This window comes from Coregonus clupeaformis, unplaced genomic scaffold (assembly GCF_020615455.1).
Source record: "Coregonus clupeaformis isolate EN_2021a unplaced genomic scaffold, ASM2061545v1 scaf1632, whole genome shotgun sequence".
NCBI lineage: Eukaryota > Metazoa > Chordata > Actinopteri > Salmoniformes > Salmonidae > Coregonus > Coregonus clupeaformis.
The window spans coordinates 95001-112500 of NW_025535086.1; the positions used below are offsets into that span (position 1 = coordinate 95001).

The 17500-nt window shown below is 50.2% G+C and overlaps 1 protein-coding gene across 1 annotated transcript in view; it reads right to left on the bottom strand.

Annotated features, from left to right (window-relative positions):
* Positions 1-17500, bottom strand: part of LOC121563437 (ryanodine receptor 2-like) — a gene marked incomplete at both ends in the record, with an annotated part of 114373 nt that overhangs the window by 88973 nt on the left and 7900 nt on the right. Inside the window, 10 exon segments of the mRNA XM_045218533.1 lie at positions 250-382; positions 788-902; positions 1181-1454; positions 3316-3462; positions 4020-4125; positions 4603-4803; positions 7639-7943; positions 7946-8211; positions 10467-10691; positions 11791-12017. Of these exon segments, the coding sequence (XP_045074468.1) occupies positions 250-382; positions 788-902; positions 1181-1454; positions 3316-3462; positions 4020-4125; positions 4603-4803; positions 7639-7943; positions 7946-8211; positions 10467-10691; positions 11791-12017 (1999 nt within the window).

The following is a 17500-nucleotide window of genomic DNA, read 5'->3' on the forward strand; positions in this document are numbered from 1 at the left end:
CACACACACACACCGTTATCTCCTGCAAGCTAAAGTGGCTGTAAAAACCTATGGAGCATATCAAAGCACCCCGGATCTCATCAGATTGAAATGGAAAGACAACGGCTGCATCCTAAAAAAATCTACCTACTCCCTAGAAAGTGCACTACTTTTCATCTAAGTCCTATAGGGCTCTGGTCTAAAGTAGTGCACTATATAGTGAATAGGGGTGCCATTTTAGACACAGGCCGTGAAGCTGAACACACTCACCAAGCCCGACGCTGCTGTTTTCCAGCAGGTAGCTGAGGTGATCGAACATGGCTTTCTGATTCTGTCTACTGATGCGACAGAAGTAACACAGGAAACGGCAGCAGTTGGCCACCATCTTAGGAAAGGTGATTTCCTTAACAACAAGTAAGAGACAAGTCAACACTATTTTACTTAGTTTACTTTGCGTTCCAATATTACACTGTGAACGGGGAAAGAACTGACATTAGAAATGTTTTCCAGAATTACAAAGAGATGACATCAATGAACTATCAATCAGTAATTACTTTGAGATAGTCCCTAAACAGGAAATAAGGTGTCGTTTGGGATGCCAACCCAGTTCATTCCATCTGCTGTCTCTCTTTCCCTGGACTATTGCTACAGAATCACCTCCTTGTACTTTCATGTTTCTACGTTCATTTTTGGAATTAACTAATTAGTTATCCAATACACAAATGGAGCAAATGTCATTAAAAAAAGAAACCCTGCTTCAAACAGCAAACACACACACACACACACACAACCCCGTGTGAGCTGTTACCTTGGATTCCCCTCCACTCAGGACGTTAACCATCACCTCCATGACAGTTTCGTGCATTCCCAGAGCTCTCATCAGGTTGGGGTGCTGGTAGAAGACCTTGTTGTTCATGATGTCTCTGTAGAGAGAAGCAGTGGAGAGCTAGTGTTATGATGTCATAGAACAGCTAGTCATACCAGACCTTGATCCAGATCAGATCCTTGATTCTTCGATACCCGAGAAACTCATCGTAACAGCTAGTAAACACTTGGTTATGAACTATATTGGTTTTGTAAACATACAGTATACCAAGCTTAAAAAGTCCTTCTTTGATTTCTTGAGAGAATGTATCATATAAAGTGAACGCCCCATGCAAGGTTAGTATGTAGTATGTAGTATGTAGTGTAGTGCCCTTACCCCAGCCCTCTGATCATGAGTTTCTCCTCCTCACGCCCCATGCGTACAGACAGCAGTGATCTGATCTGTCCCAGAGATGCCAGCAGTTTGATGGTATCTTCCACAGAGACTGAGTTGATGGTGTAGGCCTTTGGTAGGGCCCGGACCTGGCCCCCGATGCCATCGTACTGACGGTGGAGGAGGACAAACATGGCTCTGACCAGCTCTGGGTCCTCCATCACGCTCTCCTGGGCCCAGCGCACCATGGTCTCACTGGTCAGCTGCTGCAAGGTGCCTGAAGGAGAGGACGCAACGAGCGCACCGCGGTCAGACACACAGCAAGCACTGGAACAAGGACATGGAGAAAACCTTTAGGCAACGAGCGCACCGCGGTCAGACACACAGCAAGCACTGGAACAAGGACATGGAGACAACCTTTAGGCAACGAGCGCACCGCGGTCAGACACACAGCAAGCACTGGAACAAGGACATGGAGACAACCTTTAGGCTAGTCTATTCTCTCTATTATACTGTAGTTCAGAGACAGACAGAGACAGACAGACAGACAGACAGACACTAACAGAGACAGACAGACACTAACAGAGACAGACAGACACTAACAGAGACAGACAGACAGACAGACAGACAGACAGACAGACAGACAGACAGACATAGAGACAGAGACTAACAGAGAGACAGACAGACAGAAAGACAGATACTAACAGAGAGAGAGAGAGAGAGAGAGAGAGAGAGAGAGAGAGAGAGAGAGAGAGAGATAGAGAGACAGACAGACAGACAGACAGACAGACAGACATAGACTAACAGAGAGACAGACAGACAGAAAGACAGATACTAACAGAGAGAGAGAGAGAGAGAGAGTGAGACAGAGAGACAGAGAGACTGACAGAGACAGACAGTGATACATAGACAGACAGAGAGAGACAGACAGAGACAGACACCCAGAGACAGACAGAAAGAAAGAGAGAGAGACAGTCAGACCCAGAAAGGGACCAGCCTGATCTCATCTGTTTGTGCTGTCTAACCAACTCCTACCTGATCTCATCCGTCTATCCAACTCCTATGGTCATTGTCAGGCGGCGTAGGTGTTGGTAAGACAGCACAAACAGATCTGGGATCAGGTAGGAGTTGGTTAGATCAGGCTAGACGAGGACATACTGTAGATAGAAAACTTGAGCCTGTTTTATTCTCTGTATTCGCCAAGGACAGGAAGTAGTGGAGGGAAGTCATTATATCCTTACTAATGGGGATGAAGAGGAGGACGTCAGTCATTATATCCTTACTAATGGGGATGAAGAGGAGTACGTCAATAACTATTAGTCCATTCTACTGTTATCTAAAGAAGATATTGGTATTTAATCAGACTACTGTGTCCTGTTATGTCCTGTCTGCAGAGAGAGGTCTTACTGGACTTCTTTATGTGTCTGTGTAACAGAGAGAGGTCTAACTGGACTTCTTTATGTGTCTGTGTAACAGAGAGAGGTCTAACTGGACTTCTTCATGTGTCTGTGTAACAGAGAGAGGTCTAACTGGACTTCTTTATGTGTCTGTGTAACAGAGAGAGGTCTTACTGGACTTCTTTATGTGTCTGTGTAACAGAGAGAGGGTCTAACTGGACTTCTTTATGTGTCTGTGTAACAGAGAGAGGTCTAACTGGACTTCTTCACGTGTCTGTGTAACAGAGAGAGGTCTTACTGGACTTCTTCATGTGTCTGTGTAACAGAGAGAGGTCTTACTGGGCTTCTTCATGTGTCTGTGTAACAGAGAGAGGTCTTACTGGGCTTCTTCATGTGTCTGTGTAACAGAGAGGGTCTAACTGGACTTCTTTATGTGTCTGTTACAGAGAGAGGTCTAACTGGACTTCTTTATGTGTCTGTTACAGAGAGGGTCTAACTGGACTTCTTCATGTGTCTGTGTAACAGAGAGGGTCTAACTGGACTTCTTCATGTGTCTGTGTAACAGAGAGAGGTCTTACTGGACTTCTTCATGTGTCTGTGTAACAGAGAGAGGTCTAACTGGACTTCTTCATGTGTCTGTGTAACAGAGAGGGTCTAACTGGACTTCTTCATGTGTCTGTGTAACAGAGAGAGGTCTAACTGGACTTCTTCATGTGTCTGTGTAACAGAGAGAGGTCTTACTGGGTTTCTTAACTTTCTTCTTGTTCTTCGGCAGGAAGGTCATCTTCTTCTTCAGGTAGACTACCTTCTCCACCAGAGACATGAGTCTTCCTCGGATGGTGAAATCACTGTCCGCCTCGTTCAGCTTGTCCTCGTCGATCTCTATTCCTGAAGAGAGAAGGGGTCGATAATGTGTTAACTTAGTGCTGTGTGTAATCCAACAGGGATTGTGAAAAACTTTTAACACTATTATGAGTGGCGCAGTGGTCTAAGGCGCTGCATCGTAGTGCTAGCTGTGCCACTAGAGATCCTGGTTCGAATCCAGGCTCTGTCGTAGCCGGCCGCGACCGGGAGACCTCAAGGGGCGGCGCACAATTGGCCCAGCGTCGTCCAGGGTAGGGGAGGGAATGGCCAGCAGGGATGTAGCTCAGTTGGTAGAGCATGGCGTTTGCAACGCCAAGGTTGTGGGTTCGATTCCCACGGGTCAGTATGATTTAAATAATAATAATAATGTATGCACTCACTGTAAGTTGCTCTGGATAAGAGCGTCTGCTAATTGACTAAAATATAACATGTAAATGTAATGAATTCAAGGTCACTGTAATGACTTCAACGAAGCTCACAACTGAGCCAAACCAAGCTGAGCTGTACTTGGCTGGCCTGGTTAGGGAAAAAGAAACTATGGGAGCCAGCCCAGTACTATATATAGTGTTAAACAGACATACCACAGTGTGTCATCAGGTCCTCATGGAAGTCTACAAGCTGTTCTCTGATGTCTTCTGGACAGGGACAGTCCACCTTCTCATCCTTAAAGCTCAGCAGCATGTTGATCTGAGAGGAGAGGAGAAAATCACTGAACGGTACCAACCTGCTCAACAAACTTACGGCCCTGATCGGTTAAGTATTCATTTCGGGGGGCACAAACTGGTGAAAGAGCTTCATTTAACAAAACAGAAAATACTTGGGTAACACTTTATTTGGATAGTCCATCTGTAGATGCTCTACAGACTATCAGTAACAATTCAACTATCTACTAACCTTAACCCTTATCCTAACCCTAACCTTAACCCTTCCCCTAACCCTTATTCTAATCCTAACCGTAACCTTAGCAAGCAGTTGCTTATCAACAGATTGTTTGTTTATAGTATGACCATCTGTACAGCTACAGATGAAACATCAGGACAATCCAAATAAAGTGAGACCAAGACTTGACCCCAGCAATGGTGGGGAACATACCAGGCGGATAAAGATATGACAGTGTGAAGATATTCACTGATCGATCGATCGATCGATAAGCCCTCCCTCTACCTGTTCCTGAGGAGGAGATCTGAACTCTTTGGTCTTCCTGGCAGTCAGGGCAGCAGACATGTTGAGCGCCTGCATGACCTCGTTATAGCGGAACCGCTGGTTGTCCTGGAGATGAGCCACGAAGTCATCGCTGAAGCCCACCACCGCCTCGATACGGTGGCGCACCTGACAGTCACACAGGTACTGGAGAAGGTGGCACATCTAGGGAGACACAGCCCAGTTAGCAACGAGCACTCTGCAGCCAGGCGGCACATCTAGGGAGACACAGCCCAGTTAGCAACGATCACTCTGCAAGCAGGCGGCACATCTAGGGAGACACAGCCCAGTTAGCAACGAGCACTCTGCAGCCAGGCGGCACATCTAGGGAGACACAGCCCAGTTAGCAACGAGCACTCTGCAATCAGGCGGCACATCTAGGGAGACACAGCCCAGTTAGCAACGAGCACTCTGAAGCCAGGCGGCACATCTAGGGAGACACAGCCCAGTTAGCAACGAGCACTCTGCAGCCAGGCGGCACATCTAGGGAGACACAGCCCAGCTAGCAACGAGCACTCTGCAGCCAGGCAGCACATCTAGGGAGACACAGCCCAGTTAGCAACGAGCACTCTGCAGCCAGGCGGCACATCTAGGGAGACACAGCCCAGTTAGCAACGAGCACTCTGCAAGCAGGCGGCACATCTAGGGAGACACAGCCCAGTTAGCAACGAGCACTCTGAAGCCAGGCGGCACATCTAGGGAGACACAGCCCAGTTAGCAACGAGCACTCTGCAAGCAGGCGGCACATCTAGGGAGACACAGCCCAGTTAGCAACGAGCACTCTGCAGCCAGGCGGCACATCTATGGAGACACAGCCCAGTTAGCAATGAGCACTCTGCAGCCAGGCGGCACATCTAGGGAGACACAGCCCAGTTAGCAACGAGCACTCTGCAAGCAGGCGGCACATCTAGGGAGACACAGCCCAGTTAGCAACGAGCACTCTGCAGCCAGGAGGCCCTCCAAAGTGACTCTGCCGTGCCGACAGCAGACTTGCCCACCGGCATTACTTGCAGGGCACCCACTTTAAGATCAAATCAAATCAAATTGTATTTGTCACATGCGCCAAATACAACGGGTGTATAAAAAAAAGTATAAGAAAAATAAAAATAGCAGCACAAGAGATGCAAATCACGCCATCAGCAGCTAATTCTGTTCACCCGCTGGTGGTCGGACTTGATTTATGACAGGTTACATTTACTGGACAGCTAGTGATTTATGACAGGTTACATTTACTGGACAGCTAGTGATTTATGACAGGTTACATTTACTGGACAGCTAGTGATTTATGACAGGTTACATTTACTGGAAAGCTAGTGATTTATGACAGGTTACATTTACTGGACAGCTAGTGATTTATGACGGGTTACATTTACTGGACAGCTAGTGATTTATGACGGGTTACATTTACTGGACAGCTAGTGATTAATGACAGGTTACATTTACTGGACAGCTAGTGATTTATGACAGGTTACATTTACTGGACAGCTAGTGATTTATGACAGGTTACATTTACTGGACAGCTAGTGATTTATGACAGGTTACATTTACTGGACAGCTAGTGATTTATGACAGGTTACATTTACTGGACAGCTAGTGATTTATGACAGGTTACATTTACTGGAAAGCTAGTGATTTATGACAGGTTACATTTACTGGACAGCTAGTGATTTATGACAGGTTACATTTACTGGACAGCTAGTGATTTATGACAGATTACATTTACTGGACAGCTAGTGATTTATGACGGGTTACATTTACTGGACAGCTAGTGATTTATGACAGGTTACATTTACTGGACAGCTAGTGATTAATGACAGGTTACATTTACTGGACAGCTAGTGATTTATGACAGGTTACATTTACTGGACAGCTAGTGATTTATGACAGGTTACATTTACTGGACAGCTAGTGATTTATGACAGGTTACATTTACTGGACAGCTAGTGATTTATGACAGGTTACATTTACTGGACAGCTAGTGATTTATGACAGGTTACATTTACTGGAAAGCTAGTGATTTATGACAGGTTACATTTACTGGACAGCTAGTGATTTATGACAGGTTACATTTACTGGACAGCTAGTGATTTATGACAGATTACATTTACTGGACAGCTAGTGATTTATGACGGGTTACATTTACTGGACAGCTAGTGATTTATGACAGGTTACATTTACTGGACAGCTAGTGATTAATGACAGGTTACATTTACTGGACAGCTAGTGATTTATGACAGGTTACATTTACTGGACAGCTAGTGATTTATGACAGGTTACATTTACTGGACAGCTAGTGATTTATGACAGGTTACATTTACTGGACAGCTAGTGATTTATGACAGGTTACATTTACTGGACAGCTAGTGATTTATGACGGGTTACATTTACTGGAAAGCTAGTGATTTATGACAGGTTACATTTACTGGACAGCTAGTGATTTATGACGGGTTACATTTACTGGACAGCTAGTGATTTATGACAGGTTACATTTACTGGACAGCTAGTGATTTATGACAGGTTACATTTACCGGACAGCTAGTGATTTATGACAGGTTACATTTACCGGACAGCTAGTGATTTATAACAGGTTACATTTACTGGACAGCTAGTGATTTATGACAGGTTACATTTACTGGACAGCTAGTGATTTATGACAGGTTACATTTACCGGACAGCTAGTGATTTATGACAGGTTACATTTACTGGACAGCTAGTGATTTATGACAGGTTACATTTACTGGACAGCTAGTGATTTATGACAGGTTACATTTACCGGACAGCTAGTGATTTATGACAGGTTATATTTACCGGACAGCTAGTGATTTATGACAGGTTATATTTACCGGACAGCTAGTGATTTATGACAGGTTACATTTACCGGACAGCTAGTGATTTATGACAGGTTACATTTATGGGAAAGGACATAGAAACAATGATGCTACATTAGGTTTCTGGAACCAGAAGGATATGCAAATAGCATGTCCAGCGTGTTCTGCGTACCTGCAGTTTGACAGGTTCCGGTAGTTTCATCTGGAGCAGTCCTTTAGGCACCTTCCTCTCCTCTGCTCCAGGCCCCTCCCCCCCTCTTCCTCCCTTAGGGACATCACTCTGGGGCGTGTCCGTGGGCGGGTCCGTGGCCGTGTCCCCTCCCTCTGAGAACACGCTGGGTTCTATCAGCTGTAGAATGTTCTTCAGGTCCCCGTTATGGAACACCCCCATAATCAATAAGGTGTAGAACAACTTAATGAGAGGAACAAACAGGAACTCGGTGCTGCCCCCTATAGGATCTCTGACGTGTAGACTCCCTCGCTCACCGCCTCCGTCAGCATCTCTATGGTCTTGGTCTTCAGGATATCCAGGGGGAACTCGGGGCTGAACTGGAAGCAGTCGGCTCCGCTGCAGATGAAGGAGGGGGAGGAGAAGCGCATGCGTGGGCGGAGGGAGGTGCTCAGGCCGATCCCTGGCAGGCCGTGCTTCTTCTTCTCGTCAGGGAACAGGGTGATGGACTTGGTCTCGTCCGTCATAGGGACGATGTACTCATTGTTCATCATGAGACGCGCCGTGGCATAGGTACTGGGGAGAGAAGAAATCAGCTTATTGTCCATTTGGTTGGAACACAAATGGATCTTCTGCCTTTTCCCCCACACTATGAGAGGAGCCCCTGGATGGACAGCATGTTGTGGGGGTTAAGGGCCTGGATGGACAGCATGTTGTGGGGGTTAAGTGTCTGGATGGACAGCATGTTGTGGGGGTTAAGGGCCTGGATAGACAGCATGTTGTGGGGGTTAAGGGCCTGGATGGACAGCATGTTGTGGGGGTTAAGGGCCTGGATGGACAGCATGTTGTGGGGGTTAACGGCCTGGATGGACAGCATGTTGTGGGGGTTAAGGGTCTGGATGGACAGCATGTTGTGGGGGTTAAGGGCCTGGATGGACAGCATGTTGTGGGGGTTAAGGGCCTGGATGGACAGCATGTTGTGGGGGTTAAGGGTCTGGATGGACAGCATGTTGTGGGGGTTAAGTGTCTGGATGGACAGCATGTTGTGGGGGTTAAGGGCCTGGATAGACAGCATGTTGTGGGGGTTAAGGGCCTGGATGGACAGCATGTTGTGGGGGTTAAGGGCCTGGATGGACAGCATGTTGTGGGGGTTAAGTGTCTGGATGGACAGCATGTTGTGGGGGTTAAGGGTCTGGATGGACAGCATGTTGTGGGGGGTTAAGTGCCTGGATGGACAGCATGTTGTGGGGGGTTAAGGGTCTGGATGGACAGCATGTTGTGGGGGTTAAGTGCCTGGATGGACAGCATGTTGTGGGGGTTAAGTGCATGAATGGACAGCATGATGTGGGGGTTAAGGGCCTGGATGGACAGCATGTTGTGGGGGTTAAGTGTCTGGATGGACAGCATGTTGTGGGGGTTAAGTGCCTGGATGGACAGCATGTTGTGGGGGGTTAAGTGCCTGGATGGACAGCATGTTGTGGGGGTTAAGTGCCTGGATGGACAGCATATTGTGGGGGTTAAGTGCCTGGATGGACAGCATGTTGTGGGGGTTAAGTGTCTGGATGGACAGCATGTTGTGGGGGTTAAGGGCCTGGATAGACAGCATGTTGTGGGGGTTAAGGGCCTGGATGGACAGCATGTTGTGGGGGTTAAGGGCCTGGATGGACAGCATGTTGTGGGGGTTAAGGGCCTGGATGGACAGCATGTTGTGGGGGGTTAAGGGTCTGGATGGACAGCATGTTGTGGGGGTTAAGGGCCTGGATGGACAGCATGTTGTGGGGGTTAAGGGCCTGGATGGACAGCATGTTGTGGGGGTTAAGGGTCTGGATGGACAGCATGTTGTGGGGGTTAAGGGCCTGGATAGACAGCATGTTGTGGGGGTTAAGGGCCTGGATGGACAGCATGTTGTGGGGGTTAAGGGCCTGGATGGACAGCATGTTGTGGGGGTTAAGGGCCTGGATGGACAGCATGTTGTGGGGGTTAAGGGCCTGGATGGACAGCATGTTGTGGGGGTTAAGTGTCTGGATGGACAGCATGTTGTGGGGGTTAAGTGCCTGGATGGACAGCATGTTGTGGGGGTTAAGGGTCTGGATGGACAGCATGTTGTGGGGGTTAAGTGCCTGGATGGACAGCATGTTGTGGGGGTTAAGTGCATGAATGGACAGCATGATGTGGGGGTTAAGGGCCTGGATGGACAGCATGTTGTGGGGGGTTAAGTGTCTGGATGGACAGCATGTTGTGGGGTTAAGTGCCTGGATGGACAGCATGTTGTGGGGGTTAAGTGCCTGGATGGACAGCATGTTGTGGGGGTTAAGTGCCTGGATGGACAGCATATTGTGGGGGTTAAGTGCCTGGATGGACAGCATGTTGTGGGGGGTTAAGTGTCTGGATGGACAGCATGTTGTGGGGGTTAAGTGTCTGGATGGACAGCCTGTTGTGGGGATTAAGTGTCTGAATGGACAGCATGTTGTGGGGGTTAAGTGCCTGGATGGACAGCATGTTGTGGGGGTTAAGTGTCTGGATGGACAGCATGTTGTGGGGGTTAAGTGTCTGGATGGACAGCATGTTGTGGGGGTTAAGGGCCTGGATGGACAGCATGTTGTGGGGTTAAGGGCCTGGATGGACAGCATGTTGTGGGGGGTTAAGTGCCTGGATGGACAGCATGTTGTGGGGGTTAAGTGCCTTGCTCAAGGGCACAATGCTAATGGTAGATCTGACCCAACAGCCCAACTGCAGCCAGTTCAGTCTCCACTTTTACATCGACACGACCGTGACTTAAACCAGCGACCTTCCGGTTCCTGGCCCACCTCTCTGACCTGTGGGCTACCTACCTGAGGTGGATGTCTATGAGCAGGTCGTAGTATCCAGTCCTGAGGAGACCAGGCATGTACTTGTTCTCTATGGCGTAGAGCAGCTGTGCCTCGTCGGCGTGGGAGCAGAGGGCGTGGGCCACACGGTTGTTCCCCAGAGCACACACAGCAGAGTACAACCTCAGAGTATGATAGTGGAACTTCAACAGGTCCTTCTGCTCAGTCAACTCCAGGATATCAACTGACCTGGGGAGGAGGAGGAGGAGGAGGAGGAGGAGGAGGAGGGGAGGAGGAGGAGGAGAGGGGGGAGGAGGAGGAGGAGGAAGAGGAGGAAGAGGAGGGGGGAGATGTAGAGGAGGAGGTGGAGAAGGGGGAGGAGGAGGAGAGGGGGGAGGAGGAGGAGGAGGAGGAGAGGGGGAGGAGGAGAGGGGGGAGGAGGAGGAAGAGGAGGAAGAAGGAGGAAGAGGAGGAGAGGGGGAGGAGGAGGAGGAGGAGGAGGAGGAGGAGGGGAGAGGAAGAGGAAGAAGGAAGAAGAGGAGATGTAGAGGAGAAGGAGGAGGAGGAGAAGAAGGGGAGAGGAAGAGGAAGAGGAGGAGGAAGAGGTAGAAGAGGAGGAGGAGGAGGAAGAGGAGGAAGAGGAGGGGGAGATGTAGAGGAGGAGGTGGAGAAGGGGGAGGAGGAGAGAGGACACACAGAAGGTTAAACTGACACAGCTTAGTGAGGAACTTTCTGATTGCAACATTTTATTGCTTCTCATACATTACGTTCTGCTATCATTCACCTTTTCTGCTATCGTTCACCTTTTCTGCTATCGTTCACCTTTTCTGCTTTCGTTCACCTTTTCTGCTTTCGTTCACCTTTTCTGCTTTCGTTCACCTTTTCTGCTATCGTTCACCTTTTCTGCTATCGTTCACCTTTTCTGCTATCGTTCACCTTTTCTGCTATCATTCACATTTTCTGCTATCATTCGCCTTTTCTGCTATCGTTCACTTTTTTGCTATCGTTCACCTTTTCTGCTATCGTTCACCTTTTCTGCTATCGTTCACCTTTTCTGCTACCGTTCACCGTTTCTGCTATCGTTCACCTTTTCTGCTATCGTTCACCGTTTCGGCTATCATTCACCTTTTCTGCTATCATTCACCTTTTCTACTATCATTCACCTTTTCTGATATCATTCACCTTTTCTGCTATTGTTCACCTTTTCTGCTATCGTTCACCGCTGCACTAATTTCTAATAAGAAAATAAAAAATCTATAGCTAGTTCAATTCTTGACAGAGATGTTGGACTATATTTATGCCCTTCCTCACTCCTGACGAGTGGGCCAGGGCAGGGCAGGGTCATCACCTGTTCTCTTCAGGTATATGCAGGGACATGAACTGGAGCGGTTCAGAGCAGGTGACCAGCCAGCCATGGCGGTCGTTGACCCGGGATACGTCCACCTTGAGGAAGTGGTTGGGTACCCTGCTCCACAGCACCGGGGTCAGGAACTGGACATGCAGTCTGGGAGGACACTGGGGACTGGTGTTCCTCCTCTCACTCTTAAACAGCCCCGCTGACAGGGGCATACTATTCTGATGGAGAAAGAAATGGAGGTTTGCAGGTTAGGGACATCATTCACTTCATCACTCTTTCAAAGGTCAAACTACGGCTTTGACCTAACTGTACTTTGTACAAAAAGTGGTGATCTATTTTTTTATTAAACATAAATAAATACTTGGATTGAATTTACAACAGGCTTTACAGTCCTGGGGCTACTGTAGAGGTCACAGTCCTGGAGCTACTGTAGAGATCACAGTCCTGGAGCTACTGTAGAGGTCACAGTCCTGGAGCTACTGTAGAGGTCACAGTCCTGGAGCTACTGTAGAGGTCACAGTCCTGGAGCTACTGTAGAGGTCACAGTCCTGGGGCTACTGTAGAGGTCACAGTCCTGGGGCTACTGTAGAGGTCACAGTCCTGGAGCTACTGTAGAGGTCACAGTCCTGGAGCTACTGTAGAGGTCACAGTCCTGGAGCTACTGTAGAGGTCATAGTCCTGGAGCTACAGAGACAAGGACTCATAACCTTCCACAGCCAGTGGAGACAGCTCCATAGACCTACAGAGACAAGGCCTCATAACCTTCCACAGCCAGTGGAGACAGCTCCATGGACCTACAGAGACAAGGCCTCATTACCTTCCACAGCCAGTGGAGACAGCTCCATGGACCTACAGAGACAAGGCCTCATAACCTTCCACAGCCAGTGGAGACAGCTCCATGGACCTACAGAGACAAGGCCTCATAACCTTCCACAGCCAGTGGAGACAGCTCCATGGACCTACAGAGACAAGGCCTCATAACCTTCCACAGCCAGTGGAGAGACAGCTCCATGGACCTACAGAGACAAGGCCTCATAACCTTCCACAGCCAGTGGAGACAGCTCCATGGACCTACAGAGACAAGGCCTCATAACCTTCCACAGCCAGTGGAGAGACAGCTCCATGGACCTACAGAGACAAGGCCTCATAACCTTCCACAGCCAGGGGAGAGACAGCTCCATGGACCTACAGAGACAAGGCCTCATAACCTTCCACAGCCAGTGGAGAGACAGCTCCATGAACCTACAGAGACAAGGCCTCATAACCTTCCACAGCCAGGGAGAGACAGCTCCATGGACCTACAGAGACAAGGCCTCATAACCTTCCACAGCCAGTGGAGACAGCTCCATGGACCTACAGAGACAAGGCCTCATAACCTTCCACAGCCAGTGGAGACAGCTCCATGGACCTACAGAGACAAGGCCTCATAACCTTCCACAGCCAGTGGAGACAGCTCCATGGACCTACAGAGACAAGGCCTCATAACCTTCCACAGCCAGTGGAGACAGCTCCATGGACCTACAGAGACAAGGCCTCATAACCTTCCACAGCCAGTGGAGACAGCTCCATGGACCTACAGAGACAAGGCCTCATAACCTTCCACAGCCAGTGGAGAGAGCTCCATGGACCTACAGAGACAAGGCCTCATAACCTTCCACAGCCAGTGGAGAGACAGCTCCATGGACCTACAGAGACAAGGCCTCATAACCTTCCACAGCCAGTGGAGACAGCTCCATGGACCTACAGAGACACAGACTCATAACCTTCCACAGCCAGTGGAGACAGCTCCATGGACCTACAGAGACAAGGCCTCATAACCTTCCACAGCCAGTGGAGACAGCTCCATGGACCTACAGAGACAAGGCCTCATAACCTTCCACAGCCAGTGGAGAGACAGCTCCATGGACCTACAGAGACAAGGCCTCATAACCTTCCACAGCCAGTGGAGACAGCTCCATGGACCTACAGAGACAAGGCCTCATAACCTTCCACAGCCAGTGGAGAGACAGCTCCATGGACCTACAGAGACAAGGCCTCATAACCTTCCACAGCCAGGGGAGACAGCTCCATGGACCTACAGAGACAAGGCCTCATAACCTTCCACAGCCAGGGGAGAGACAGCTCCATGGACCTACAGAGACAAGGCCTCATAACCTTCCACAGCCAGTGGAGACAGCTCCATGGACCTACAGAGACAAGGCCTCATAACCTTCCACAGCCAGTGGAGACAGCTCCATGGACCTACAGAGACAAGGCCTCATAACCTTCCACAGCCAGTGGAGAGACAGCTCCATGAACCTACAGAGACAAGGCCTCATAACCTTCCACAGCCAGGGGAGAGACAGCTCCATGGACCTACAGAGACAAGGCCTCATAACCTTCCACAGCCAGTGGAGACAGCTCCATGGACCTACAGAGACAAGGCCTCATAACCTTCCACAGCCAGTGGAGACAGCTCCATGGACCTACAGAGACAAGGCCTCATAACCTTCCACAGCCAGTGGAGACAGCTCCATGGACCTACAGAGACAAGGCCTCATAACCTTCCACAGCCAGGGGAGAGACAGCTCCATGGACCTACAGAGACAAGGCCTCATAACCTTCCACAGCCAGTGGAGACAGCTCCATGGACCTACAGAGACAAGGCCTCATAACCTTCCACAGCCAGTGGAGAGACAGCTCCATGGACCTACAGAGACAAGGCCTCATAACCTTCCACAGCCAGGGGAGACAGCTCCATGGACCTACAGAGACAAGGCCTCATAACCTTCCACAGCCAGTGGAGAGACAGCTCCATGGACCTACAGAGACAAGGCCTCATAACCTTCCACAGCCAGTGGAGACAGCTCCATGGACCTACAGAGACAAGGCCTCATAACCTTCCCACAGCCAGGGGAGAGACAGCTCCATGGACCTACAGAGACAAGGCCTCATAACCTTCCACAGCCAGTGGAGACAGCTCCATGGGCCTACAGAGACAAGGCCTCATAACCTTCCACAGCCAGTGGAGAGGCAGCTCCATGGACCTACAGAGACAAGGCCTCATAACCTTCCACAGCCAGGGGAGACAGCTCCATGGACCTACAGAGACAAGGCCTCATAACCTTCCACAGCCAGGGGAGAGACAGCTCCATGGACCTACAGAGACAAGGCCTCATAACCTTCCACAGCCAGGGGAGAGACAGCTCCATGGACCTACAGAGACAAGGCCTCATAACCTTCCACAGCCAGTGGAGAGACAGCTCCATGGACCTACAGAGACAAGGCCTCATAACCTTCCACAGCCAGGGGAGAGACAGCTCCATGGACCTACAGAGACAAGGCCTCATAACCTTCCACAGCCAGTGGAGACAGCTCCATGGACCTACAGAGACAAGGCCTCATAACCTTCCACAGCCAGGGGAGAGACAGCTCCATGGACCTACAGAGACAAGGCCTCATAACCTTCCACAGCCAGTGGAGAGGCAGCTCCATGGACCTACAGAGACAAGGCCTCATAACCTTCCACAGCCAGTGGAGACAGCTCCATGGACCTACGGAGACAAGGCCTCATAACCTTCCACAGCCAGTGGAGACAGCTCCATGGACCTACAGAGACAAGGCCTCATAACCTTCCACAGCCAGTGGAGACAGCTCCATGGACCTACAGAGACAAGGCCTCATAACCTTCCACAGCCAGTGGAGAGACAGCTCCATGGACCTACAGAGACAAGGCCTCATAACCTTCCACAGCCAGTGGAGAGACAGCTCCATGGACCTACAGAGACAAGGCCTCATAACCTTCCACAGCCAGTGGAGACAGCTCCATGGGCCTACAGAGACAAGGCCTCATAACCTTCCACAGCCAGGGAGAGACAGCTCCATGGACCTACAGAGACAAGGCCTCATAACCTTCCACAGCCAGTGGAGACAGCTCCATGGGCCTACAGAGACAAGGCCTCATAACCTTCCACAGCCAGGGGAGAGACAGCTCCATGGACCTACAGAGACAAGGCCTCATAACCTTCCACAGCCAGTGGAGACAGCTCCATGGACCTACAGAGACAAGGCCTCATAACCTTCCACAGCCAGGGGAGAGACAGCTCCATGGACCTACAGAGACAAGGCCTCATAACCTTCCACAGCCAGGGGAGAGACAGCTCCATGGACCTACAGAGACAAGGCCTCATAACCTTCCACAGCCAGTGGAGACAGCTCCATGGGCCTACAGAGACAAGGCCTCATAACCTTCCACAGCCAGTGGAGAGGCAGCTCCATGGACCTACAGAGACAAGGCCTCATAACCTTCCACAGCCAGGGGAGACAGCTCCATGGACCTACAGAGACAAGGCCTCATAACCTTCCACAGCCAGGGGAGAGACAGCTCCATGGACCTACAGAGACAAGGCCTCATAACCTTCCACAGCCAGGGGAGAGACAGCTCCATGGACCTACAGAGACAAGGCCTCATAACCTTCCACAGCCAGTGGAGAGACAGCTCCATGGACCTACAGAGACAAGGCCTCATAACCTTCCACAGCCAGGGGAGAGACAGCTCCATGGACCTACAGAGACAAGGCCTCATAACCTTCCACAGCCAGTGGAGACAGCTCCATGGACCTACAGAGACAAGGCCTCATAACCTTCCACAGCCAGGGGAGAGACAGCTCCATGGACCTACAGAGACAAGGCCTCATAACCTTCCACAGCCAGTGGAGAGGCAGCTCCATGGACCTACAGAGACAAGGCCTCATAACCTTCCACAGCCAGTGGAGACAGCTCCATGGACCTACGGAGACAAGGCCTCATAACCTTCCACAGCCAGTGGAGACAGCTCCATGGACCTACAGAGACAAGGCCTCATAACCTTCCACAGCCAGTGGGGACAGCTCCATGGACCTACAGAGACAAGGCCTCATAACCTTCCACAGCCAGTGGAGAGACAGCTCCATGGACCTACAGAGACAAGGCCTCATAACCTTCCACAGCCAGTGGAGAGACAGCTCCATGGACCTACAGAGACAAGGCCTCATAACCTTCCACAGCCAGTGGAGACAGCTCCATGGGCCTACAGAGACAAGGCCTCATAACCTTCCACAGCCAGGGGAGAGACAGCTCCATGGACCTACAGAGACAAGGCCTCATAACCTTCCACAGCCAGTGGAGACAGCTCCATGGGCCTACAGAGACAAGGCCTCATAACCTTCCACAGCCAGGGAGAGACAGCTCCATGGACCTACAGAGACAAGGCCTCATAACCTTCCACAGCCAGTGGAGACAGCTCCATGGACCTACAGAGACAAGGCCTCATAACCTTCCACAGCCAGGGGAGAGACAGTTCCATGGACCTACAGAGACAAGGCCTCATAACCTTCCACAGCCAGTGGAGAGGCAGCTCCATGGACCTACAGAGACAAGGCCTCATAACCTTCCACAGCCAGTGGAGACAGCTCCATGGACCTACGGAGACAAGGCCTCATAACCTTCCACAGCCAGTGGAGACAGCTCCATGGACCTACAGAGACAAGGCCTCATAACCTTCCACAGCCAGTGGAGACAGCTCCATGGACCTACAGAGACAAGGCCTCATAACCTTCCACAGCCAGTGGAGAGACAGCTCCATGGACCTACAGAGACAAGGCCTCATAACCTTCCACAGCCAGTGGAGAGACAGCTCCATGGACCTACAGAGACAAGGCCTCATAACCTTCCACAGCCAGTG